Genomic DNA, 26,973 nt, shown 5'->3' on the forward strand with positions numbered 1-26,973 from the left:
ATGCTTTGTGGATTTATACACTGGGTGGTGTCTGATATATTTGAATGTACTGACATCTCTTGATTTATTTATATTGTATTGTATATGAAGATAGTTTTGTATCATTTTGTTGTACAGCTGGGGTATTGACACAGTGTAGGTTGTGTATTTATCCACTATATTGTTGTGTACTGACATCTCTCCATTTATTATTCTTTTACTTTTTTTTGTTTGTTTACACTATTTACGACATTTATTGTTGTTTTGTTTTATATAAGTGATCAGTGCCATATGCAATAAGAGATAGCCTTCTATACAGGTATATCATTTTCGTGGGGTTGTAAATATAGCAACTTTCACACTATACTCTTGGATTTGTTTTTTTTTTTTTTTGCATTATTTAGCCTGGAGTTGAGGCTTATAGGATCTGAATAAAAACATTTAACTGTAGAACCACTTTAAGCCATAACTCCTAATTTGCATAGATGTTCCATATGAAGAATCCAGAAATAGACAAGTAGGCAACTAGCATTTCAGAAGGATGTTCACAATGGTAGCGTTATGTCTTTCTCATGATCTATTTCCAAGAGAAAGGCAGTTTCCCTTTTTAAATATTTTAATAAGCAGGATAACAGCTGTGTGATTTTTACTGCATTGTACTATGAATTCATGAAGGTATGGGATGCTACATAAGTCTAAGCATTTGCCTTTGTTTTTTTTATTTGGGTAGAAACCAATGGCTAGAAACTAATTTAACATCACATAGCTTTTTTTTTTCTCTTTATTTTTGCAGGCCCACTTCCTATTCTTTAAACAGTGTCCACAATTCTATCAACAGCATGACAATTTCATAGAGAAAATCTATGTGTGCATTATCTCATAAGTAGGGCCGGTGCAAGCATGTGGCTGCTTAGGCAACTGCCTTAGGGTGCCAGGACAGGGAGGGGGATTTAAAATCCAAATTCCCAGCCACTTGCTGCTTGTGTGCACGTTCTAAGGGACCATGTAGCTGCATGATCTTTGCTCTGCTGTGTCCACTGGACACAGGTTGTTGTACTAGACAGCTGTGCCTGGCCCTGGTACCATGTGATCACTCTGACCAATCACAATGATGAATAGCTTTCATTCATGGCCATTGTGTATTATTGTGATCTCTGTATTTAGTCATAGTGATCATGTGGTACAGGGCCAATCACAGTGAACCTATACCATGTGATAGCTGTGGCCAATCTGTCAAGGTCCTACCTTTTCCCTGTGGTTATGTTACTTCATGTGCTGGTGTCCATCTTGGATTCTGCTGTGCATGATGGGAGCCCTTTTATGCCTTCAGGTTTCTGTGGTCCATCCTCCAGAGGGGTGTGGCTGATGACATATAAGCCTGTGGCCCGCACATGCTCTTTGCACTTGTGTCTTGTGTCTTTGTGTTGCTGTTACTCTGTTCTGACTCTCGTGACTCTCCTGGTATCTGATTCGGCTTGTCTTGACTATTCTTTGTATTCTCCTTTGATCTGACCCTCTGTTGCTGAACCCGGCTCGTGACCTGTGATTCTCGTCTGCTGTCCTGTACTGTTCTGTCCTGTTGTTGTTGACCCCGGCTTGTCTGACTACTCTTTTGTCTCTTCCACCAGCTACACGCCATTGGCGGCGGCCATTACCGCAGCTGAGGTGTCTCGGGGGCCGCGACCTGGTTCCTGGCTGCGTCAAGTCCATCCCCACCATCAGGGGCCCTGGTGAAGGGCAGCCTGGGACTTAGACTCCGCGCCCTGAGGGACTTCGGTCTGTGGGTGGTGGTTGTCGTCAGCCAGTGCGTTACATTGTTAGGCCTGCCTGTCCGTTCCTCAGCTCCTGCCCTGACATTACACAAGTGCCATGAACCCTGACGGTGCAGGCACGCCTTCGCTCCCAATGCTAGTCGCCAGACTCGATCAACAGGATCACCTGTTGGATCAGTTCGCTCAGGCGTTGCAAACTCTGCTTGCACGCACCGCGCACCTTACTCCTGGTGTTATTAGGCCGGTTGTCGCTCCGGTGGTCGCTTCCGCTGCTGTTCCGCTTGCTGTGCCTACCGCCGCGGCTGATGCGGCACCCGCGGTGTCCAGAGGTATGACCGGTTCAGCCCCTCTTCCACAGCGCTTTGGGGGTGAGCCGAGTCAGTGTCGTGGGTTCCTCAACCAGGTGGGTATTTATTTTGAATTAATACCCCACGCCTTTCCGTCTGAGAGGTCAAAGGTGGGGTTCCTCATCTCACTACTCTCAGACAAGGCCTTGGCCTGGGCAAATCCCTTATGGGAGAGGAATGACCCGGTGATTCAAGATTTTTCTGGTTTTGTCGATGCCTTCCGTAGGGTATTCGACGTACCGGCTCGTTCCGCCTCGGCGGCCAAGCTGCTCATGACCATGCATCAGGGTTCACGGACCGTGGCCGAGTATGCTATAGAGTTTCGCACCCTGGCGGCAGAGGTCGGTTGGAACAATGAGGCTCTGGTGGCTGCGTTTTCTCAGGGTCTTTCTGACTCATTGAAGGACGAGATTGCAGCTAAGGAACTGCCTGTGGTGTTGGAGGAGCTCATCTCTTTCCTGATCCTGATTGACACCAGGCTCAGGGAGAGGCCTTCACTCAAGGAACGCCTGCGGAGGCCTTCCAATCGACTGGCACCTGCGTTTTCTGTCCCACCCGTTCCTCCCTCTCCTCCCACGCCTCCTGGGGATAGCTTGTCTGGTGGGGAACCCATGCAGCTGGGGTTTGCTCGCCTTTCCGAGGGGGAGCGGGCCGCTCGGCGTCGGGAGGGTCGCTGCCTGTACTGTGGCCTCGGTGGGCACTTTCGGCAGTCTTGTCCGGTCCGTCCGGGAAACGCTCGCACCTGAGATCATGTCGGGGACAGATCTTGGGTGGAGTTTCCTCGTCCCCGGCGTTCCGCAAGGATAAGCCACTGATCACCGTGGTCCTTTCTTGGACAGGGGGCTCGGTGACGGCCCAGGCGTTGGTAGACTCTGGGGCCGGTGGGTTGTTCTTGGACAGCTCGTTTGCTGCGCAGCACTCCATTCCCCTGCAGGCTCGTGCTGCCCCATTGGTTCTCGAAGCAATAGATGGCAGGCCCCTGCAGCCGCCGCAGGTTACCCACGAGACCCTGCCAATAGAGGTAGCCATTGGGGCTGTTCACAGGGAGTTGGCCTGTTTTCAGGTGATTTCTTCCCCACACTATTCGGTGGTTTTGGGGTATCCCTGGCTCCAGAGGCACAATCCAACCTTCAATTGGCAAACAGCCGAGATTCTCTCATGGTCTCCACAGTGTGGGGCCGGGTGCATCCGGGGGCCGGTTAAGGTATTGTGTGCCTCCTCGGACTCTGCGTTGCCCACCGACTATGGGGAATACCGGGACGTGTTCGATAAGGTACGCGCTGGTACCTTACCACCGCATCGTCCTTACGACTGCGCCATATCCCTGCAACCCGGGGCCACTCCTCTGCGTGGCAGGGTGTACCCTCTCTCGGTTGTGGAGAATAAGGCCATGGAGGAGTACGTGGTGGATGCGCTTTCCCGGGGGCACATTCGTAAGTCTACTTCCCCAGCAGGAGCGGGGTTTTTTTTCGTAAAGAAGAAAGGTGGGGAATTGAGGCCCTGCATCGATTATAGGGGTCTCAATTGGATTACCATTAAAAATGCATATCCAATTCCTTTGATTTCTGAGTTATTCGACCGCCTTAAGGGAGCAACGGTCTTTACCAAGCTCGACCTTAGGGCGGCGTACAACCTCGTACGGATCAGACAGGGGGATGAGTGGAAGACCGCGTTTAACACCAGAACTGGGCACTACGAATACCTGGTGATGCCCTTCGGATTGTGTAACGCGCCCGCGGTCTTTCAGGAATTCATAAACGATGTCCTTCGTGATTTGTTGCAGCAATGCGTAGTGGTTTACCTGGATGACATCTTGGTTTACTCTACCTCCATGGAGTCCCATGTCCAGGATGTTAAGCAGGTGCTGCAACGATTGCGTGAGAACGGACTCTTTTGTAAACTCGAGAAGTGCGAGTTCCATCGATCCCAGGTTGCCTTTTTGGGCTACATAATTTCCGCGGAGGGATTTTCCATGGACCCTCAGAAGGTTGCGGCAGTTCTGCAGTGGCCTCGTCCCAATGGTCTTCGGCCCATTCAGCGCTTTCTGGGTTTTGCCAACTACTATCGGAAGTTCATCAGGAACTTCTCCACATTGGCAAAGCCTCTCTCTGACCTAACCAAGAAGGGGAGTAACCCTCACGAGTGGCCATCCGAGGCCATCAGAGCTTTCGAGGCTCTGAAAGCTGCCTTTGCTTCGGCTCCGATTCTTTCGCATCCCAATCCTGGGTTGCCCTTCGTCCTCGAAGTTGATGCTTCCGAGACGGGAGTAGGGGCTCTCCTGTCTCAGCGTCGGTCACCCGATGGACCCCTACTTCCCTGCGGGTTCTACTCCAGGAAGCTTTCCTCGGCTGAGTGCAACTACCAGATTGGAGATCGGGAGTTGTTGGTCATCATTCTGGCTCTCAAGGAATGGAGGCACCTGCTCGAGGGTTCCGCGGTTCCGGTCCTCATTCTTACCGATCACAAGAACCTGACTTATCTTTCGGAGGCCAAGAGATTGACACCCCGCCAGGCCAGATGGGCTCTGTTCTTGTCACGCTTCAACTATGTGGTTTCATATTTGCCTGGTTCCAAGAATGTCAGGGCTGATGCGTTATCACGGCAATACTCTGAGTTGTCCAGGGAGGACTCTGAGCCAATCTCACTTATACCTCCAGATCAGATCCTGGCTGCCATTCGCACCAGTCTGACCTCTCCCCTTGGGGAGCAGATTTTGGCGGCTCAAACTGATGCTCCTCCCGGGAGGCCGGAGGGTAGATGTTTCGTACCCGAGGGATTGCGCACCCGCCTGCTGCGTACCTACCATAACGCCAAAACTGCCGGGCATCCAGGGAAGAACCAGCTGTGTTGGGTCGTCTCTCGCTTATTCTGGTGGCCAACCCTCCGTGCCGACATTGCCTCTTATGTAGCGGCATGTTCGATCTGTGCCCAGAATAAGTCTCCACGGCATCTCCCTTTGGGTCTTCTGCAACCCATTCCCAATGGGGAGCGTCCTTGGTCACATCTAGGGATGGACTTTATTGTAGACCTCCCGGTGTCTCGGGGTCATACGGTCATCCTCATGATCGTCGATCGGTTTTCCAAGATGTGCCATTGCATTCCACTCAGGAAATTACCCACAGCGCAGGAACTGGCCACGGTCTTTTCCAGGGAGATTTTTCGCCTGCATGGGTTACCTAAGGTGATTGTCTCAGACCGCGGGAGTCAGTTCGTGTCCAGATTCTGGCGTGCCTTCTGCTCCCAGTTGGGTATTAGTCTCTCCTTTTCATCAGCCTACCACCCGCAGTCCAATGGGGCTGCGGAGCGTTCCAATCAGGCCTTAGAACAATTCCTTCGGTGTTATATTTCAGACCATCAGGATGATTGGGCCGATCTCCTGCCGTGGGCAGAGTTTGCCAGGAACTCGGCGGTCAACTCCTCCACCGGGATGTCTCCCTTCATGGCCAACTATGGGTTTCAACCCGCGGTATTACCTGAGAGGTTCTCACCACAGGACATTCCGGCTGTGGAGAACCATCTTGCTGCCCTGCGTTCTTCTTGGGGGCAGATCCAGAGGGCCTTGAGGGACTCAGCTCAGCGCCAGAAGTTCCAGGCTGATCGCAGACGGTTGCCCGCTCCTTCATACCAGGTCGGCGATCGGGTGTGGTTGTCTACTCGCAACCTCAATCTTCGGGTGCCCACACCCAAACTGGCTCCCCGTTTTGTCGGTCCTTTCCGCATTCTCCGCAAAGTGAATCCGGTGGCCTATGCACTTGCCCTTCCGTCTGGGATGCGGATCTCCAATATCTTTCATGTTTCCCTGTTGAAACCTCTGATCTGCAATCGCTTCACTACCTCTCTTCCTCGGCTCCGTCCTGTCCGGGTTGACGGTCATGAGGAGTATGAGGTGAGCCGGATCCTGGACTCTCGATTGGTGCGCGGTCAATTACAGTTCCTGGTTCATTGGCGTGGTTATGGTCCCGAGGAGCGTTCCTGGGTTCCTTCCGCGGATGTCCATGCTCCTGCCCTCCTCCGCGCTTTTCATACCCGCTTTCCTCAGAAACCTTTTGTGGAGCCGCGGAGGGGGAGGGGCCCTTGAGGGGGAGGTACTGTCAAGGTCCTACCTTTTCCCTGTGGTTATGTTACTTCATGTGCTGGTGTCCATCTTGGATTCTGCTGTGCATGATGGGAGCCCTTTTATGCCTTCAGGTTTCTGTGGTCCATCCTCCAGAGGGGTGTGGCTGATGACATATAAGCCTGTGGCCCGCACATGCTCTTTGCACTTGTGTCTTGTGTCTTTGTGTTGCTGTTACTCTGTTCTGACTCTCGTGACTCTCCTGGTATCTGATTCGGCTTGTCTTGACTATTCTTTGTATTCTCCTTTGATCTGACCCTCTGTTGCTGAACCCGGCTCGTGACCTGTGATTCTCGTCTGCTGTCCTGTACTGTTCTGTCCTGTTGTTGTTGACCCCGGCTTGTCTGACTACTCTTTTGTCTCTTCCACCAGCTACACGCCATTGGCGGCGGCCATTACCGCAGCTGAGGTGTCTCGGGGGCCGCGACCTGGTTCCTGGCTGCGTCAAGTCCATCCCCACCATCAGGGGCCCTGGTGAAGGGCAGCCTGGGACTTAGACTCCGCGCCCTGAGGGACTTCGGTCTGTGGGTGGTGGTTGTCGTCAGCCAGTGCGTTACATTGTTAGGCCTGCCTGTCCGTTCCTCAGCTCCTGCCCTGACACAATCACAGCTATCACACTTGTACACAATGGCAGATGAATGTATGCCATTCACAGTTTCACAGTGTAAAACTGATTGCTTATGCAGTGATCATCACTGTAATACGCAATCATAGTTTAAAAAAAAATAAATATTGATCACCTCCCCAGAGCTGTACAGTGTTAATATGGTGATACTAAACTGCTCTTTTGGTATATACTTCTTTTAATACATATAATATTATTATTATACAATATTTATATAGCGCCAAAGGGTTTGCTCAGCGCTGTACAATAGCGGGGGGGACAGAACATGAGACAAAACAGTACAATACAATACATGAGGGGTTCAAGGGCCCTGCTCTTTCGAGCTTACAATCTAGGAGGGAGGGGATACTGGTACAGGAGGAAGTGGCTGTGGGGGATGGAGTGGTAGGAGGAATGGAGGAGATCGGTTGTTAGGTGAGGGTGGGGTAGGCTTCCATGAAGAGGTGGGTTTTCAGGGTGCACCTGAAGGTGAGGAGGGTAGGTGATAGTCTGATGGATTGGGGTAGGGAGTTCCAGAGGATGGGGGAAGTCCTGGAGAAGTCCTGCAGTCAGGTGTGGGAGGAGGAGACCAGGGAGCTGGAGAGTAGGAGGTCCTGTGAGGAGCGAAGGGCACGGGTAGGGTGGTATTTGGGTATCAGGTCGGTTAGGTAGTTTGGGGTAGCGTTGTGAATGGCTTTGTATGTCAGAATTAGTATTTTGAATTTAATGCGTTGGGCAATCGGGAGCCAGTGAAGGGATTGGCAGAGGGGGGTGGCAGATGTGGAGCGGTTGGTGAGGTGGATGAGTCTAGCCGCTGAGTTCAGGATAGACTGGAGTGGGGATAGCATTTGTTTGGGTAGTCCAGTGAGAAGGGAGTTGCAGTAGTCCAGACGTGAGATAATGAGGGAGTGTACGAGTTGTTTAGTAGTGTCTGGGGTGAGGAACGTACGTATCTTGGAGATGTTGCGGAGGTGGAGCCTGCATGACTTTGATAGTGATTGGACATGAGGTTGGAAGGAAAGATTTGAGTCCAGTCCAGTCATATGGCGATGCTATATTTCTCTGGTGAGAGTATGTAAAAAAGAAATGTGAAAAAAAAACCACATTCTGTTTAATTTCTTAATTCTCAAGAAAATTTTGACAAAACATTACAAGTTCAAAAATCAGCATGCCTCTTACCAAATACCTTAAGGTGCCAATTTTTTTGTGACTGTCCTGACATTTTACGACTTCAAGAAATAAGATAGGCCATCAGTACATCAGGAATTAACAATTTTCAAATATACAATAAATACTATATTTTGTAGACTATGTGGATTTGGGTTATTTTTACCAAAGAAAAGTAGCAGAACACATTTTGGCCTAAATTTATGAAGAAAGATTATTTTTTTTTTTAATTTATATATGTTTTATAACAAAAACTAGAAAAAACGAAATAAATTTTCTGTATTTTTACATTTATATAGCAAAAAAATAAAAAACCCAGTGGTGAACAGGGGTAGACTGACAACTCATGGGGCCCCTGGGCAATAGGGGATTATGGGGCCCCTGTGTCCTTGCCCAAACTCAAAAAAGCCTATGAAAAAGGTACCAGGAGCATCTCATGGGGCCCCCTACTGACCCTGGGCCCTCGGGCAGTGCCCGAGTTTCCAAATGGTCATTCCGCCCCTGGTAGTGAATAAATACCACCAAAAGAAAGTTCTAGCTTTCTAAAAAAAATGAAAATTTTATTTGGGTACATTGTTGAATGACTAATTGGCATTCAAAGTGTAAAGTGAGTGGCAGACACATATTATAAGGATTCCTGGTGAAAAGCCTCCTCACACCATTCTGTCACCACATATTTAAGTGTTCTTGCATGGCAAGACCACTTACTGTTATCTCACATATATATTCTTATTATAGCCAAATTTACCACCCTAACTCCTCGCACAGTTTTTACACTACATAGACAGTAATATACCGAAACGTGCGGATTGTTCCCGATTGGTGTGCTATTACTTTGTGGAACGTTTCGCCGAATGGTTCACGAAATATCGGCGTTTTTGTGGTGAAATTGGTCCCATAGGAATGAATGGCGGAATGTTCAAAACTAGAGTGGGAGCTGACAAAAGCTAGAGTGTGAGCTGAAAAATCAGGACATGATTACTAAACTGCCTCCACTCCCTCATTTTCAAGCCCACCTACACAAATCATATATCAAAACGTTCAGCTATCCCTGCTGCCACTACAAATGTCCACGACTAAGCCATAGTCCTGATAGTTTTCACAATATGACAATTTGTTTGCAACCCACGCCGCCCATTGACATTCATTGAAACTGCACTCTAGCCACCTCAAATTTGAAGGGCAATTTCTAAACTGCGACTGTGCCTTCATTTTTAATATTTCCGAGACATACTATGCATCAAAATGTAGGTCTGGGTCTTGTGATGCTCGCAATATAAAGCTCTTTGCCGTAGGATTTATAGTTTTTAAAACTATGACCATTTGAAGACACCAGTGAAGTGAGCAATTTGGAGCAGTTTGTTTTTAACCACTTTTCTCTGCCCTATTTGAAATCTAATTTTGAATTTGTGACAGTTTGGCCGGCTTCTGGTTAAAGGTTTGAAAATAAGTTTTCTACAGTAGAGAATATTTGAGGTGATAATGCTGCTAATGTTTTTATAAATGTATGTTTTAATGTAACTGTGAAGCACTTTGGGCAACAACATTGCAATTAAATGTGCTATATAAATAATTAAAAGTTTAAATGCATTTCTCACTCTATCGAGCTTGCCATGTCCATTTTTTAAATTTGATCAATCACTTGGTTAATGTTTACTATCTTTACCCACTCCAAACACTCCACACAGTTACTCTGCCCACTCCATAAAGTTACTCTGCCCAGTCCAACCTTTTCACAGTTACTCCAGCCACTCCAACCACAAAACAGTTACTCAAGCCACTCCACCCAGTTACTCCGCTTACTCCAGTTGTAGACTACTGGTGGAGGCAAGAACACTTCACACAATTTCCCCAGAAATTGTAGCTTTTCTAGTTATATACTGTAATTTCCAGCTAGCCATTGTGTCTGTCAGAAAGTTCTTATACTTATGCATTAGTAGGTTCTGCCTAGGGACAGCTGACCTCACAACAGCACAATGTCATGTTATGTACAGAGAATACAAGATCATCAGATATGAAAGAAAGAGACTTCATCTATCCTAACCATCAGACACACTATGTTAAACTTATATTTTCTAAAGGTGCTGTTTGCTTGTTTGGATCCATGGGCAGGAACAGCATGCTTGCTTTTTAGAAAGATAGACACTTGTAGCATACCTAAACACTGTCAGCTACTATGTTGCTCAGTCTGCCTAGTCAGTGCATCTTCTTCTTCTTTTGGCACTCCATTCCTTTGTGACATATGACAGGTGCCAATGACATCAAGTGGATCAGAGGCAGACTGGCAAATCATAGGCCATGTTACAGTAAATTCACAGAGTAAATCTAAATGCAGGTTTCCAGTTGGATGCAAATTTGAGGAGAGACTGAATGGTCAAAGGGCTAAGGGGATGGTTGTGAGTACTTCTTAGGCATTTCTAGGGTGGAAGGCTCTTGGTAGAGGTTATGCAGTATTAAAAAGGAGAGGAGTTGTTTGCTATTCTCGTAAAATCTATTCAGTAAAAGTAGTTAATTTGGAATCTGTACCATTGAGTTAGCGTGTCAGGTCCACCATAAGTTTAGTATTATTTTTTATTATTATTATATAGGATTTATACAGCACCAACAGTTTGCACAGCGCTTTACAAAATGAAGGTAGATATTACAGTTACAATACAATTTGGTACAAAAGGAAACAGAGGGCCCTGCTCGTTAGAGCTTACAATCTAGTATCCTCAATACGGTGGATACATTGCTGTATGGATAGTGGGAAGGGGGAATTCCCATTGCTGGGATGCTCAGAAAGCGGTCTTGACCACATGTATTATAAATGACTTTTTATAGGCCTGCAAAGGCACAGTGCTGTGGTGAAGAGTTAAACATGCTAGATGCATATGGGAACGCAGCAATCTATACATTTTTGAGCAATAGCATGGTATTTGGAAAGCCTGCGAGGTTGGGCAGGGCCAAAACATTTGCAACATGTCACCTGACATTGGATCACAGCTCCAGCAATTCTGGGGAACTGAGAGATAAGTGGAGTGTAGCAATGATGAGGTATGAGAACAGGGTCCTAATACCTATTACAAATAGATGTCAGATAGAAAAGTGTAAGTATTTTGGCATGTGCTGTTGGTGAAAGAGGTATCTGAAGACTAGCAAATTCTACAATGCAGTTTGTAGGAATAGGAAAGCACGTCTTGTTGCACCAAGGAACTGGCATTAGCATTTGAGTTGGGTCACAGGGTACTGAGAATGGAGGTAACTGACAATTAAGCCTTACGCTCCTGATGACATCGTATAGGAGATTTACTAAAACTGGTTGATCCAGAATCTTGGGCACCTGTGCATGGTAGCCAAAAAGCTTCTAACCTTAGCATGTTCAGTTAAACTTCAGCAATAAAACCTGGAAGCTGATTGGTGTTTATGCAGAAGTGGACAAGATTCTGAGTCAACCAGGTTTAGTAAATAAACCCCCATATGACGAAACGCATAGGGTGGGGCCTGATAGCCCTACACTTGTCCTCTGAGAAGGAATTGCTTTGTGCTGAGATTTAAAGTGCCATACACTTTTTTTATGTAAGTGCAATTTTAAGTGTTTTTTTACCTAATAAAAATGGTGTTACGCTATGGAACTTTTCCTTTGATATTTTTACGATGGTGGAGGAGTGCTGTGGATGTTCTGGAGAGGTTTTCACAAGCGATTTGATCTGGAGGTGTTTTCACATATGGAGTCTGTTAGCAGTGGATAGAGGTATCAAGATTATACAGACGGCAAACTTACTGCAGGAGAGCGATGCAACATCCAATGCGTTATTTGACCTACCATTCAAGGTGGTCAATTATTTGTGGTGAGTGGGGCTCTGGAGGGGGAGCACTAATTGGAGCACTTAACACAGATGATTTATATGGATAAGAAGATTAAACATTGTATCAGTTAGTATTCACATTGTATATGCGGATGGGGATTTTTTTACATTGGAACTTTTATATGTTTGCAGGCTATACTTATACAAATGACAATTGGAAGATTTGTAGGGGGCCTAAGGAAGAGAATTCAGGGTCAAGTAACATTTGGCCAACCATAAACAAAACAGAGTCTGCATGAACTTTGGGGCATTTTGGAGTTTGTACCTGAGGATTAGAGGACTGCCTTGTCTTCTTAGCCTGGAGGAAACTATGAGTTGCCCATGTAGCTTGTTTGATTCTAAAACTGAATATAAAAAGGAGCAAAGTTAAGATGAACTGTTTTGTTTGATCATACGGTAACTGGATACCAAGATACTTAATATGGGAAAAAAACCACTTACCTTCTTTGCCTCTCACACCTCTTCACTGCCTATGGACCAGAGCAGTTTTTACATGTCTACATGGACTTGTTTATTCAGCGATAAGTTTGTCATTACATAACAGTGCAATTTCTGAGGGGATTTGGCATAGCTGGAGATGAAATTCACACTGAACCTGCACTATGCTCGCACAGCACCCTTTTTTTTAACTGGACCAGAATCTCACTGCATAGATGTGAATTAATTCAATAGATTAAAATGTTTTTTTTTTCAGATGACATGGGAATCTATGTCTTTTAGATTGTTTTGGATCTAATCCACAAAGAATTTGCATCAGTGTGAATTGGGACTTAAGGCAAACAAGGCTTTTGTGTCTGTAATTATTGTCTTGAAAAAAAAAGAAACATTTTCACAATCCTTAGACAGCTAAACGTAACAAAACTTAACACACCCAGTTTGACCAGTGTTAGTTTAAAAATAGTGTTCCTGCAGATACATGGTGTGCACTTTATTCTGCAATTTGTCCTGTTTAAAATGACACTAATATTATGATTTTGGTACAAAGCATTACAAAGTTATTTACAAATGAAAAAAGTGTGTGTATATATTTTTTTTCAATTTTGCTCTTTTGTGAAACGTACATATATGTTAAATGTGTGAAAATATTAAGAAGAAAAACAAAAAAAAGTTGAAATATTAATGGTTAATAGAAAATAAAATAGAAACAAAAAAAATTCAGCAGGAATAAAAAACACTGAATGAATAAGGAGTTAATTAGGGCTGATTAGAGTAAAACGGAGGGTTAATAAGGGGTTAAACAGAGAAACATTTTATAGAAAAAGAAAAAAAAAACACTTTTTTAAATTATTATTTGTCAGGTTTAACTGACTTTATTTGGAAATCCAAGTTTGTCCCTTTGATCTGCAGATGAATGATGTACAGAATGATACAAATGTTGCAATAAGTAACATTGTAACTCTCTGTAGGGTCCAAGCTAGTGTTATTTGTAAACTCTGTCAGACTGTGTTTTTTTTTTTTACAGCTAAAGTTGTGGACCTTTTCTGTACACAGCAATACAGCTTTGTCTAATCACAGCAATATTGCTGTGTACTAGGAGGAGGGAGAAGGGCAAAAGGACTGGGCATGCTATACACGCCCTGAATACAACTATGACCTTTTTTGGGGCATGTGTAGCACTCCCAAAGTCTACAAAGATTTGTCTTGAGCCTATGCAGAGTTGATGCTGGTAGGGTCATATTTAATGCCTCTTTTGGCAGTTAATATGGAAGTTTGATGACTGCACCATAGGGAATAAATTCAATCTTTAGATTATTAATAAAGACACTCGGGTTACTCAGGAAGAAAAAAACAAATAATCTGCATAAACTGTGATTTAATGATGTTTGGTACCTACCCAGATCCACATTATGCATGGGCAAACCATAGGCTAAGAGTAGAAAAGGGCATGCCTGATGTGTCCCGATTGTGATATGAAAAGACATTGAGAAAATTCCTGACTTGGGTGGCTGGAGAGGGAGCTGTATAAGAAGCTAATCTAGACACACCTATATCCCAGACTGATGGTGAGATGGATGAAAAAACAGTCAAATCTGTAAAAGGCCTTTTTGGCATCAGTCGAGAGTATAAAAGCTGGGTATGCCCTCAACAGGGCCACATAGATAAGATTTATCTCTCGAAATGTACCATCTTGAGCTTTTCTGGTGGGCATAATACCTCTTTTGTCTAGGTGAACTATTTTTTTTTTTTTTAGGAGAGAGATTAGGCATAGGATAATTTTGGCAAATATTTTCAGGTCAACATTAAGAAGGAAGAAAGGTCTATAATTTGAAGTGTTCAGTATCATTCTATTCTTTGGAGATAACAGAGATGTGGCCTGCTAGGGTGGGAGCACATCAAGTCAGTTGTTGAACCAAACTGAATGCAGCCACCAAATGGGCTGTCAGTTGACTCTGGAACTGTTTATAATAGTTGAAGCTGAATTCTTCAGAACCTGGGGATCTCCTGATTTTGTTTGTTTGATGGCCAGAGCCAACTTGAATGCAGTAATTGGCTTTTCCAGGAATTTGATGCATGTGGAGCCAGTGATACGTATGTTCCTGATTGTGCACGGTATATCCGGTGTTCTTCTTGCATTAGTTTGGAAGTTTGTGTAGTTAGGTGTCAGGTTGTAAAGGTTAGCATAATAAAAAGTTGCTGCAATTTCCACTGGGAAAGCAATCTTTTGCATAATGATGGTGATGTAGGTTTTCGCTCTGTGCCCTAAAAGGACATGGCTGCACTGGATCCCACATTTATAGAAGATGCACCTAGTCAGGGTGGCTTTCACCCTGGAAGCAAAGCTCTTTTAGCTGGTTTATTTCTGTAGAAGTGTCAGGAGTCTTCTGTCATTTATGAACAGTTTAGTTTGTTAATTTGTGACAAAAGGTCAGAAATGTGTTGGGCCCTTTGTTTCTTAAGGAGCGTGTTTATTATGTACCCTTCTAAGATAAGGCTTGTGAACTTCCCAAACAATATGTGCAGGGGAAGTCTGCATTAGAAGTATCAGTGGTAAAGTATAGGTTTAGGTATAGGTCCACCTTCATATCTGGATCCTGTAAGTAACTTTCATGTAAACCAATTCATTTGCACGTATTGGTTTTTTTTTTTAGCAAAGACATGTAGCAGAATACATTTTTACCTAAATTTATGCCGAAATTAGTTTTTTTACTGTACATGTTTAATAGGAAAAAGTAAAAAATAATGTTTTTTTTCTCAAAATTGTCGCTTTTTGTTTTCTTTATAGCGCAAAAAATAAAAACCGCACAGGCAATAAAATACCACCAAAAGAAAGCTCATCCTGTGGGAAAAAAGGATGTAAATTTCATTTGGGTGCAGCATTGCATGACCGCGAAATTGTCAGTTAAAGTAACGCAGCGTCGGAATGCAAAAAATGGCCTGGTCAGGAAGGGGTAAATCTTCAGGAGGGCAAGTGGTTAATGCAGATAAGGCACTAAGTGAGTTTAACCAATTGCTGACCGCAGATTGCTGAATGACGGCTTCACTGCGACAGGCCAGTTCTGGGAGGGTGTCATATGACTTCCTCCCAGAATGCGCCCTCCTGCGCACCCCGCACCTGGTGATCTCCGTGAACACTGTGTCCTATGGACACAGCTGATCACGTGATGTGGTAAAAGGCCAATAACAGTGGCCTTTTACCATGTGATCAGCCATGTCCAATGACACAGCAGATCACCGTTAAATGCAGTTGTCGGTTATCACTCACGCTGAAAGTGCTGCCGATAACCGGCAATTGTCAGGGATCGGCACTGATCATCAGGGAACTGATAATCAGTGCCCTGATGATCGATGACTAGCAGTGCCACCCACCAGTGCCATCCACAAGTACCCAGCAGTGCCGTCCACCTGTGCCACCTATCAGTGCTGCCTATCAGTACCCATCATTGTTGCATATTAGTGCCAACTCATCAGTGCTGCCTACAGGGGCGGGCTGACCATTTGGAAACTCGGGCACTACCCGAGGGCCCGGGGTCAGTAGGGGGCCCCATGAGATGCCCCTGGTACCTTTTTCATAGGCTTTTTTGAGTTTGGGCAAGGACACAGGGGCCCCATGATCCCCTATTGCAGTGATGGCGAACCCGTGGCACGCGTGCCACAGCCGGCACGCCGAGCCTTATCTGTGGGCACGCCAGGAGAATACCGTATTTTTCGCTCCATAAGACGCACTTTTTTCCCCCAAAAAAGGGGGGAAAATGTCAGTGCGTCTTATGGAGCGAATATAGAGCGGCCGGTCCGGTATTTCCCCCACCGCCGTGTCAGAATACCGGGCCGGCCGCTCAGCTCTGCAGTGGGACCGTACCTGTCCCTCTATCCAGCGGCGCGCTGTCTTCCCGGCTTCTGTAGTGTGCGTGACAGCCGGGTCCCAAGTGCGCATGCGCAAGAAGCAGTGCTCTTTGTGAATGGTAAGGCGGTACCTGGGACACATGACAGATCCCAGAAGCCGCCGGACCAATCACAAAGCGCAGCGCTTCTCGCGCATGCACACTGGGCATCCGGCTGTCCGACGAGCGCCCACACTACAGAAGCCGGGAAGACAGCGCGCGGCTGGATAAAGGAACAGGTAAGATAAAAAAAAAACTCTGCGGAAGTAAGAGCGGGTACCTGTCAAATTCAGGTACCCGCTCCCCCTCCCTCCCCAAAGGTCAGCAGTCATCTGTACTGTCCGCAGTCTCTGGTCATCCCTGTGCTTTCCGCAGTCTCTGGTCATCTCCTGTACTGTCCGCAGTCTCTGGTCATCTCCTGTACTGTGTCCGCAGTCTCTGGTCATTCCCTGTACTGTCCGCAGTCTCTGGTCATCCCTGTACTGTGTCCGCAGTCTCTGGTCATCCCTGTACTGTGTCCGCAGTCTCTGGTCATCCCTGTACTGTGTCCGCAGTCTCTGGTCATCCCTGTACTGTGTCCGCAGTCTCTGGTCATCCCTGTACTGTCCGCAGTCTCTGGTCACCTCCTGTACTGTCCGCAGTCTCTGATCATCCCTGTACTGTCCGCAGTCTCTGGTCATCCCTGTACTGTCCGCAGTCTCTGGTCATCCCTGTACTGTGTCCGCAGTCTCTGGTCATCCCTGTACTGTGTCCGCAGTCTCTGGTCATCCCTGTACTGTTCGCAGTCTCTGGTCATCCCTGTACTGTGTCCGCAGTCTCTGGTCATCCCTGTACTGTCCGCAGTCTCTGGTCACCTCCTGTACTGTCCGCAGTCTCTGGTCATCCCTGTACTGTCCGCAGTCTCTGGTCATCTCCTGTACTGTTCGCAGTCTCTGGTCATCTCCTGTACTGTTCGCAGTCTCTGGTCATCTCCTGTACTGTGTCCGCAGTCTCTGGTCATCTCCTGTATAATTGAAAGCTCTGTTATTGTGTGTTTTTCTTTTAAGACAAAAGCTGTTAATTAGTTTGCACTACTGTACGAGTTGTTTTTTCTAAACCAAAAGCTCGATATTCAGGTTTCATTGCAGTGTTGGCACTTTGAAAGAAATAAGTTGGTTTTGGGTTGCAGTTTGGGCACTCGGGCTCAAAAAGGTTCGCCATCACTGCCCTATTGCCTTGGGGCTACATGAGTTGTCAGTCTGCCCCTGCCTGCCTATCAATGTCAGCTCATCAGTGTCGCCTATCAGTGCAGCCTCATCAACACACATCAGTGAAGGAGAAAAATTACCTGTTTGCAAAATTTTATAATAGAAACAAAGAATTTTTTTTTTTAATTTGTTGCTCTTTTTTTGTTTATAGCGCAAAAAATAAAACCCCCAGCGGCGAGTACATACCACCAAAAGAAAGCTCTATTTGTGTGAAAAATATAACAAGTTCATATGGGTACAGTGTTGCATGACCGAGCAATTGTCAAAGTGCGACAGCGATGAAAGCTGAAAATTGGTCTGGGCTGGAAGGGGGTATAAGTGCCCTGTAGGTAAGTGGTTAACACCTCAATCCACCACAGAACCTGTGTCATTAATATGTGTTGGGTTTTAAAGGAATGACGTGGTAACCCTAGTTTAGGGGTTATTTCTGTTTTTGTAGCGATTCGTGTTCACATGCAATTCCAGTGTGTTCCAGTCGAGTTATTTGCAAAAGAGATGCAGCATACTGCACTTTTTTCTTAAAAACGCACATAAAAGTACCACCATGCCGTAAACCTGGCTCATTATCTTACATTCCTTTTTCTTGTATATGCGTTCAAAAACGTCTTCCGGCTCTGAAAATGCTGATTTATAACAACACAATTGCTTATAATACACAGTGCTTTAGCAAACCGCATCCATTAAATACATGCGGTGCTTTTCCAGGCAGAGAGCTGCGTGAAGAGATGGCCGCCTGCTGTGGCCCTGCCCCCATCTTCGGTGCCCCGGCTCACATGGCGCCAGGTGAGACAGACCGGCCGGCTCCCTTCCAGTGTGATGCCATTCCTTCTACCTGCGAACAGGAGGGGTCTCCGCGGCGCACAATCCCGTCCAATCACATTGCTAGAAGTACAGGAACAGGGCGCACCAATTGGAGCTCCGTTCTGGTAAGAGCCCGCGACTGGCATCCAATTGCATGCTGGCCAGGGATGACAGCCACCAATAGTATGGCACGAAGGGCGGAGACTAGCTGCCACTTCCTAGGACGCTGCAGTGAGCGAGTGAGGGTTTGGTGAGGGCGCACCTGACAGGAGGAGTTCCCGGTGTACGGAGGACGGTGCCGGTCTGCCCAGCTCTGCCCACATAGGACCGCAGGAACCGTAGTGACCCCGCACTGTTCTCACCTAGGCACGACGGGCCCTGTGTGCCCCTGCACTGAGCCATGTCCAGCCAGGAGAAACAGGTGCAGACAACAGGTGAAGAGAGGAGAGCGCCAGCAGAGGGCCCCGACCCCGGCGGAGCCAAGGCTCTAGGCCCGGGGGTGCCCATACGAGGGATCCGAATGAAGTTCGCTGTGCTCAGTGGATTGCTGGAGGTCGGGGAAGTCAGTACGAGAGACCTGGTGGACACCGTGTTCAATCTGGTGAGTGAAGTCAGGAGGGGGGAGGAGGTCAGTCCTGATTGGACGGCTGGGGCTCCATTCACTTCTAGTCCATATGACACCTACTCTACACTGATCTGTCCTGGGGAGCCTACTGACTGCTTTGTCCTGGGGGTGAGGGAGACTGTGTAGCTCTGTCCTGGGGAAACCCCATCTACCCTGGGGGGGCCTGCACTGTCCTGGGGGTACCCCATCTGCCCTAGGGGTAGCGGTCTGCTTTGGGGGTGCCTGCTGTGCCTCATCAGAGACTGCCTTTAGATGGGTGCTTACCAGCCTGACTGACTTGTCCTGTGGGTGTCTGCTGTGCCCTGTGCTGTGAATCTCCATTGACTGTCTTGCCTTGTGGGTGCCCCCCCCCCCAGTCCTTTATGTGGGTACCTACTATCCTCTCTGCCCTGTCAGTGGCTGCCTTGTTTTGTGGGCTCCTGCTTTATTTTGCCCTGGCCATTGGGTTCTCACTGACTGCTCTGCCATGTGATATGGCTGCACACTGACTGCTCTGGCCTGTCCCTTTCATGCCACCTCACTGTCCTGTGGCCTGCCCTGTGGGTGCCTGATCTGCCCCAGAAGAGACTGCCTTTAGGTCAGTGGCTGCCCTGGCCTGTAGGTGCCTGCTTTGTTCTGTCCTAGGAATGCCCTGTGATGTGGGTGCCCACTGACTGTCCTGTGATGTGGGTGCCCACTGACTGTCCTGTGATGTGGGTGCCCACTGACTGTCCTGTGATGTGGGTGCCCACTGACTGTCCTGTGATGTGGGTGCCCACTGACTGTTCTGCCCTGTGCATGTCTGCTCTGCCCAGTCAGAAGGTGGCTAGGTGGTTGCCTACTAGCCTCTTTGCCCTGTAGTTATCTGCTTTGTTCTGTCCTAGGACTGCCCTGTGATGTGGGTGCCCACTGACTGCCCTGTGATGTGGGTGCCCACTGACTGCCCTGTGATGTGGGTGCCCACTGACTGCCCTGTGATGTGGGTGCCCACTGACTGTTCTGCCCTGTGCATGTCTGCTCTGCCCAGTCAGAAGGTGGTTATGTGGTTGCCTACTAGCCTCTTTGCCCTGTAGGTACCTTCTTTGTTCGGTCCTGTGGGTACCCATTGTCTTGTGCCTGTTTGGTCCTGCCCTGTAGGTGCTCTCTTACTGCCCTGTACTGCGAGTACCTGCTTTGTCCTGTCAAAAGCTTCTCTGCCCTGTTGGTGCTTGGTGGTCCCTCTATCCAGCCTACCAGCTGCTATGTCCTGTCAGTGCGCAGCCTGTCTTCTGGGTGCCTGCTGGCTGTCCTGTCCAAGGATTGCTTGTCGGCTGCTATGGCCTGTTTGTGCCCCACTGTCTACCATGTCTTTTGAGTTGTCTCCTAGGTGCCCTGTCATATGGGTGCCCACTTTTTTCCTTTTAGCAGTTTCCATGTTGTGTGGGTGCCTGCTTGCTGAAATATCTTATGGGTGCCCAATCAGTCCTCTCAGTGGCTGCCCTGGCCTGTATGTGCCTGCTGGCCTCTGTCTTTTCAGTGCCTGCTCTGCCCTTCAAAACATTTTACCACTGTCATACACCCCAGAGCAAAGTAGGATGCAACTGGCATGCAAATATCTCTGCTTTATCTTTTCTCCCAGTGGAATAATTTGAACTGTTTGTAACAGATGCATTGCTGCGTTTTGTGTTTTTTTTAGGCTGTTACTTGAATGCATTTTATCTGGTTAATAAAATACTGTCAGTGGTTATGTGCAGACGGTACAGTAATAGTTCTAGAGATGAAGTGACAGTTTCCCTCTTGCGCTGTTTTCATATGACTCAAGTTCTTTTTATGACAAAAGACACCATGAGGTGGCCAGATCTGCCTATTCTCTCTCATGTCTATGGCCTGCTCCATTCAGAATGGTTAATCGGGTTTCAGTTTGCTTTCCTGATAACCTTTAACTAATGTGATGGGTTGCTATGAGACTCTGTACACCCTATGTAGACAATGTAACTTTTTTGCTTTAGATTTATAAAGGAAGATGGACTGCATTCAGCTGGAATGTTACATAGTTTATATGTCCTAAAATGAGTTAGCAGACCATTGTATTCATGATTTAATTTTTATCATATGATGAAGAAATGCCAGTCAGTGTGACAGTAGCACATATTTGCCTCTAAACTAGTAATCTGGTATAATTCATTTTGTGGTTTGGTCATAATGCAGCTAGAAATAGGCCAGAATGTACACTAGGGAGGCATCAGGTGGATCACTTACAAAGTGTTCGTCTTGCAGCGAGTTATTTGCCTGAGGCTTTTCTAGTATAGCAGGTGTATGGATACAATTCATAGCAAGTGCTTCATAGGTACATCTCCTACAGGAACAAATATGTGCTCTCAGGTTGGATGTTAAACTACACCGAATTACCCCGTGGCTCTGTGATCTCGATTCCTAGAGGAAAGGTTTCCCTCCTTTTATCATTTGTTACGGGTTCAGACATCTATAGGCCTAATTGATGTATTTTTTACAATGTCATGCTGTCCAGGAAGTGTACGTTCATGTCCCATGTGTGGGCAGGTGCTGTTCATTGTTAACACATCTATTACTGTTAGGGAAGTGACTTGATACACGGGGCTTGTCGTTCTTGTTCCTACTTGATGTGAACAGAAATAACATGTAACTTTTTCTTTTCTTTCTCTCTCCAAGCTCAGCTTGAGGAATGCAGCATTTCACATTATGAACAGATTGAAGCTGTGTGAGGTGTATGTGAAACTACCTTTCTGGACATAAGTTTCATCTTTCACAATAAGCACCTTGTTAAGAATCGCTGTTGTAAGCCTGCTTCAGTGTCAGGAATAGAGCTTGTCGTTCTGTTACTATGTGACAGTCTTTTAAATATGGTGTATTTACAAATAAAGAAACCATATACACGGCACACACACTGTAAATATTGCAGCAGATTACTGAAATGGAGCTACTGTATAAAGAAATAATAAAAGCAGAGTTTAAGGAAATTGCTAATATAAATGTATTACAAAGTAGTAATCTGTCATTGATATATATTTGTCTACTGTATACAATAGTGACAGTTCACATATCTTTACTTATCAGAAAAGCAGTCTGGGGCTATATTAGACAGCTTTCCCCTTTCTTCCTGTCCCGCTGACAACATTTGACCAGAGGGAAAATCTCCAACAGAGGGAAAAAAAGAAAATATTTTTCTGTTATAGTAGGAGATGCCTAAAACCCCTGCTACTTTTATTTTTGTTTGTTGCATAATTTCCTTCACTTGCTGTTTGGTAAACCTGTTATAACAGAGAAAAAAATGAGAGAAAATCTCTTGCAGCATAGGTTCATGCTATTGCAGGCTGTGTGGCCCGCATTTGAATAGGCTGCTTTGCCACGTTTCCCACAGGAAACCACCCGCACCCAAATTGTGGTGCTCTGTTGAGATATGCTGGGCTGCCATTCAGATTGAATGGCACCTTCACGCAGCGCGTTTGCGGGAACTGCAGTGGAACAGCATGGTCAAAAAGACCATACAGGTTTTTCTGTGGCTGCGTCTTTAAAAAGGTGCATGCAGCTTTTTCCTGTGGGGAACACGGCACAGCAGCAAATGAATAGGCTGCTGTGCCTGAGCAAATGCGGGCCTGCAATAGTGTGAGCCAAGCCTCATGTAACGCTGGGCTGACAGGCAGCTCTAATCACCCCCCCCATTTTAAAAGTGAAGCAAAGTTTCTGGTGCGCCATACATTTCAGGACACTTCCCAGATTTGCAGAAGTCACAGCAATGGGAAGCCCCCAGATGTCTGGTTTAAAGTGGTAATAAATCTAAAAAAAAATGTAATATATTGCAGCTTACCAGTCATTAGATATGGTGGCCAGATTAGTTAGGCTTTTTCTTTTTACCTGGTGATGTGGCCAGTAACCCATCTTTTGTATTAGAGTGCCCCCACTCTTGATGAAGGAGCACAGGGGCACCACAGCAGCGTTGTCCGCCTGGGGGAAGGGGAGTGTTGGATGTACTAGCAGATTTAAATACTTTAACAAATTGAAGCCAAACTCCACCAATACTTTAAAAAAATTGCTCGCTGCAACTTCTTATTTTTCCCTTTTGGGATAAAGGTTTTACATAAATAAAAGCGGACCATTGTAAGCACACTTGCTAGTTTTACATGGTTTGTCATTTCTGTAATTGATACATTCTGCTGGAGAGTGTGTGTTCTTTTGAAAAACCGACTTACTGGTTGGATAACCAGAAGGAAAGAAAATGAATGCAGCCGTCACAGCTAAGAATTTATAAGCTGCTATATAATGTTTGCTTTTTGGTTTAATACTACTTTAAGGTCTGTCTTTACTTCTATAAATGTAATGAGAGTGAAGGAGACATCTTGAACTAGAAGTGATTGTAAAGTATGAACAAACAGGTATATATTAAATGGAATTACACAGAATGGCCCGAACTGCCTCTTCTTGGGTCCCCCAGCGGTGCTCCTTCCCTCTGGCGAGTGGCTTTTTATGGCTGCACTTGTGCAGGCTTGCTCCTGAGCCTTGCTTTCATTGTCTATATACACAGACTTGGCCCTGCCCCCTTTTGCTCACTCGTCACTGACTTTGATTGACAGCAGCAGAAGCCAATGGCTACTGCTGCCTCAGCAAAGCCTATGAGACCAGGATGTGATGTGGAAGAAGAGTTGCACACGTGCACAGCACTGGAAGAATGAGGGTTCAGGTAAATAAAAGGAGTAGTGAAGGTGAAAAATGCATTAAGGTAAAAATTGTTTAGGCTTTATAACCACTTTGAGCATATGGTTGGGACATGGGAAGTAACTGTAGTTCCTAGAGGAAATTTGCATTAAAGAGAATGTGTATTATTTATTTTTTAGGGTTTTAGATGTGCATGGTGCCTTATATAAGGTGCCATGCAGCTATATTTCTGCGCCTGAGAGACGCAGCTACTCTGTACAGCCAACTATAATAGCTGTGAGCTAGTTGAACACGGCCTTCAGTCATTCAGAATCAGTTGAGGTCATTCTTTTGAGGCGTCACTGCATGAATGACACATATAGGGCCTACATGTCAACATCAGTAGTGTTACACATTGTTGATATGGGCGGACCGCCCTGAGCAGTGGTGAACGGCCAGTAGTGTGTTAATGTTATATGTTGTTCTTATGTAAACAGCACAAATGTGTAAAATAAGTACTGCATACAGAAGTGTACAAAACCATATGCTATACCTTGCATTTTTATTACCCGCATGAATGCTCCCTAAAGCATAACGCATATACAGTGCAAACCATAAAAGCATAAATAAAGCTTTTGTACTACACTTGTGTAGATGTGACATGTAAAGCAAAATGTAGATAAATGGGACGTTTTAACTTTTTTTTTTTTTTTGTTATTCACTGTGCGAACATCCTTAGGCTGCATGCACACAGACATATTATGATAATCCTATTCACGCTGGATCTGTCTGCCAGCATAAAAAATGTGGGGTCTTGCACATGTTCATGTGCGTCGTCGTGAGTATGCATGTAATTTCATTCTAGTGACTAAAGTGTTTTAGTCGCTAGTTGGATCATTTATACGTACCCAACCCCCCCCCCCCCCCAAATCATAGGGATGTTCTAGCAACTAGACTGAAATTATGCGTACATGCATGTGTTTATGCATGCATATGTGTAAATTATGCCAGTATGCTTTTCTCTGAATTCAGGCTTTTTTTTTTTTTTTCCCCCCTCAATGCCCCTAAGGGCTTATTTATACTTGCTTTGACTTTAACACTCATTTAAGTGCCTCCTGCTTCAACATGCTTTTTGGATGCTTTAATGATTCTTCTGTGATGCTTTTTTTTTTTGAAGCTTGGCATATGGTGTGTGTGTTTTTTTTGCTATTTTGTTTTAAAGGGGCCCAGTAGAACCCCGACTCAGTAGTACCCCCACTCAGCACATCCCCAGCTCATTATTACCCCAACTCAGCTGATCCCCCAGCTTTAGTACTCCCGTGCAGCAGATCCCCAGCTTATTAGTACCCCCTGTGCAGCAGATCCCCAGCTTATTAGTACCCCCTGTGCAGCAGATCCCCAGCTTATTAGTACCCCCTGTGCAGCAGATCCCCAGCTTATTAGTACCCCCTGTGCAGCAGATCCCCAGCTTATTAGTACCCCCTGTGCAGCAGATCCCCAGCTTATTAGTACCCCCTGTGCAGCAGATCCCCAGCTTATTAGTACCCCCTGTGCAGCAGATCCCCAGCTTATTAGTACCCCCTGTGCAGCAGATCCCCAGCTTATTAGTACCCCCTGTGCAGCAGATCCCCAGCTTATTAGTACCCCCTGTGCAGCAGTTCCCCAGCTTATTAGTACCCCCTGTGCAGCAGATCCCCAGCTTATTAGTACCCCCTGTGCAGCAGATCCCCAGCTTATTGGCTCCCTTGTTCAGGAGATTCCCCAGTAAAGCAAACACAACAGTGTGAACAGGACTGTGTGATATAAATGTACAGATTTGAGTAGCTGAAATGTGACCTGTAGCAATATGTAATCGTAAATTTAGTTCAGTCCTTATTAAAGAAATATTCAGTCATAGGCAGAGGCATATGGTCATCCATTAGCATCTGAAAAGAGACAGAGCTTCCTCAGGCTGGAAGTGGCACCTGGGTGCTAATAAGATTTTGTCACCTATATGTAATGAGACTTTGCCATCTTCCTGAAGCTTAAAAGAGAAACGCAGACGTTTTGGCTTCATGACGCTAGGGGGGCTCCAATATGTCTAGGGAGCTCTAAAGTATATACATACATCAAAGGAGTAGGTTTCATCCCTCATACAAGCTAAAATTTTAGTTGCAGAGAGATGAAAATACTTCCTTCTGATGGGGCACTCTGTAGGCTACATCAGCATATAAAAACTATATTTGTGGCCTATGTAGAATGCCAGAAAAATGCAGGAAATGGTTATGTGGCGCTGGAGTGCGATAGCGGAACAGTGATTAGTACTGTCGCGATTGGACTGATGCGCTGGTGTCGGAAATTCAATCCCCGACTTGGTGATTCAAGCCGGTCTTGGTCCAATTAAATGAATGTAAATCCTCCTGCGCTGCTTTATCCACTCTAACAAATATAATTGCTGCCAACACCCAATCCTCTCTTTACAATGGACAGATAGTTAGACTTATTGTGTTAATGGTGTGGCGCTATAACCGATTTATCCAGAAATAACATTACTGCAAATCAAGTAAACGACATATATAGATACCTAGTGCAATATAGGTCAAGCATAAATAATTGGTGATACAATCATGCCACTCAGTGATTCCCTATAGAGGGATATACGACACGATCTAGGTGATAACTATGCATACAAGTGCAAAAAATGTCCATAACATTCAGGGTTTAAAACCATAAAGCTGAAGTGATATTAATGTCCACAAAATTCAGTGTTTTAACACACAATTAAAAAACCTGCTCTTCTTGCCAGTGCAGGTGACAGGTTAAAATCCTATATGGCTAGCATGCCTGCTCACCTTCCCCCTGTGACACAGGGGCCAAAAAGCCTTTGCGGATCACCTCAGGATCCTACACACTCTCTCCAGGCTAGAGTTTGGTCCAGTTGTCTTTGGGCAGTTCAGCACCCAGAACAGCCTGTGGGCGGGTACCCCCCCCCCCCCCCTCGAGTCGATTGGCCAAGGACTAATGTGCAGCCTACATCCATATCCCCATAAATTGAGGACCCTGACATTTGGACATTGTGATTCGTATGGCGCTAGTTCGATTGACTGACGGATTGATGACTCTCCCTGACTTGCTCCAGTCGCAGGATAAATCTTGGTAAAAGTTTTATTTGGTTTTCTTTCTCTTTTATAGTGAATAGTCAATGTGTGTCTTGTGTGGTGTGATTTTTTTTTTTTTTTTTTGTATTTCTGTAACTTTTTTATATTTTGTACATATTTTATGCACTGCCCGCTTTCGGGTTATTTAAATCTTTAAATGAATGTGACTCCTGGGTATTTTAAGCACGGGCTCATATCTCCGGAGAGATTAGATTATATTATATTTTAGTGTCTTTATATGCTCGGTCAAGCTCATTGCCAATCTGTATGCAATTGCACTGTGTGTTGGCAGATTGTAAGGGTGACAGGTCTGCCAGATGGAGATCTGTGTTTGTGGTGTCCCAACAGACCGTTCTTCAGATAAACTGTTGGGTCGTGGCAAGCCAC

The 26,973-nt window shown here is 45.9% G+C and overlaps 1 protein-coding gene across 2 annotated transcripts in view; it reads left to right on the forward strand.

The window, feature by feature from the left end:
- Positions 1–18,410: 18,410 nt before the first annotated feature.
- LRBA (LPS responsive beige-like anchor protein) overlaps positions 18,411–26,973 on the forward strand; it is a 970,380-nt gene continuing 961,817 nt past the window's right edge. For both annotated transcript variants that reach the window (XM_089670467.1, XM_089670468.1), the window contains exon 1: positions 18,411–18,799. In XM_089670467.1, coding sequence (XP_089526593.1) covers positions 18,599–18,799 — 201 coding nt within the window. In that variant the 5' untranslated portion in view covers positions 18,411–18,598. The remainder of the gene's footprint in view (positions 18,800–26,973) is intronic.

Source organism: Staurois parvus, unplaced genomic scaffold (assembly GCF_062004578.1).
Source record: "Staurois parvus isolate SC_StPar_1 unplaced genomic scaffold, SC_StPar_1.0 ptg000090l, whole genome shotgun sequence".
NCBI classification, from domain to species: domain Eukaryota; kingdom Metazoa; phylum Chordata; class Amphibia; order Anura; family Ranidae; genus Staurois; species Staurois parvus.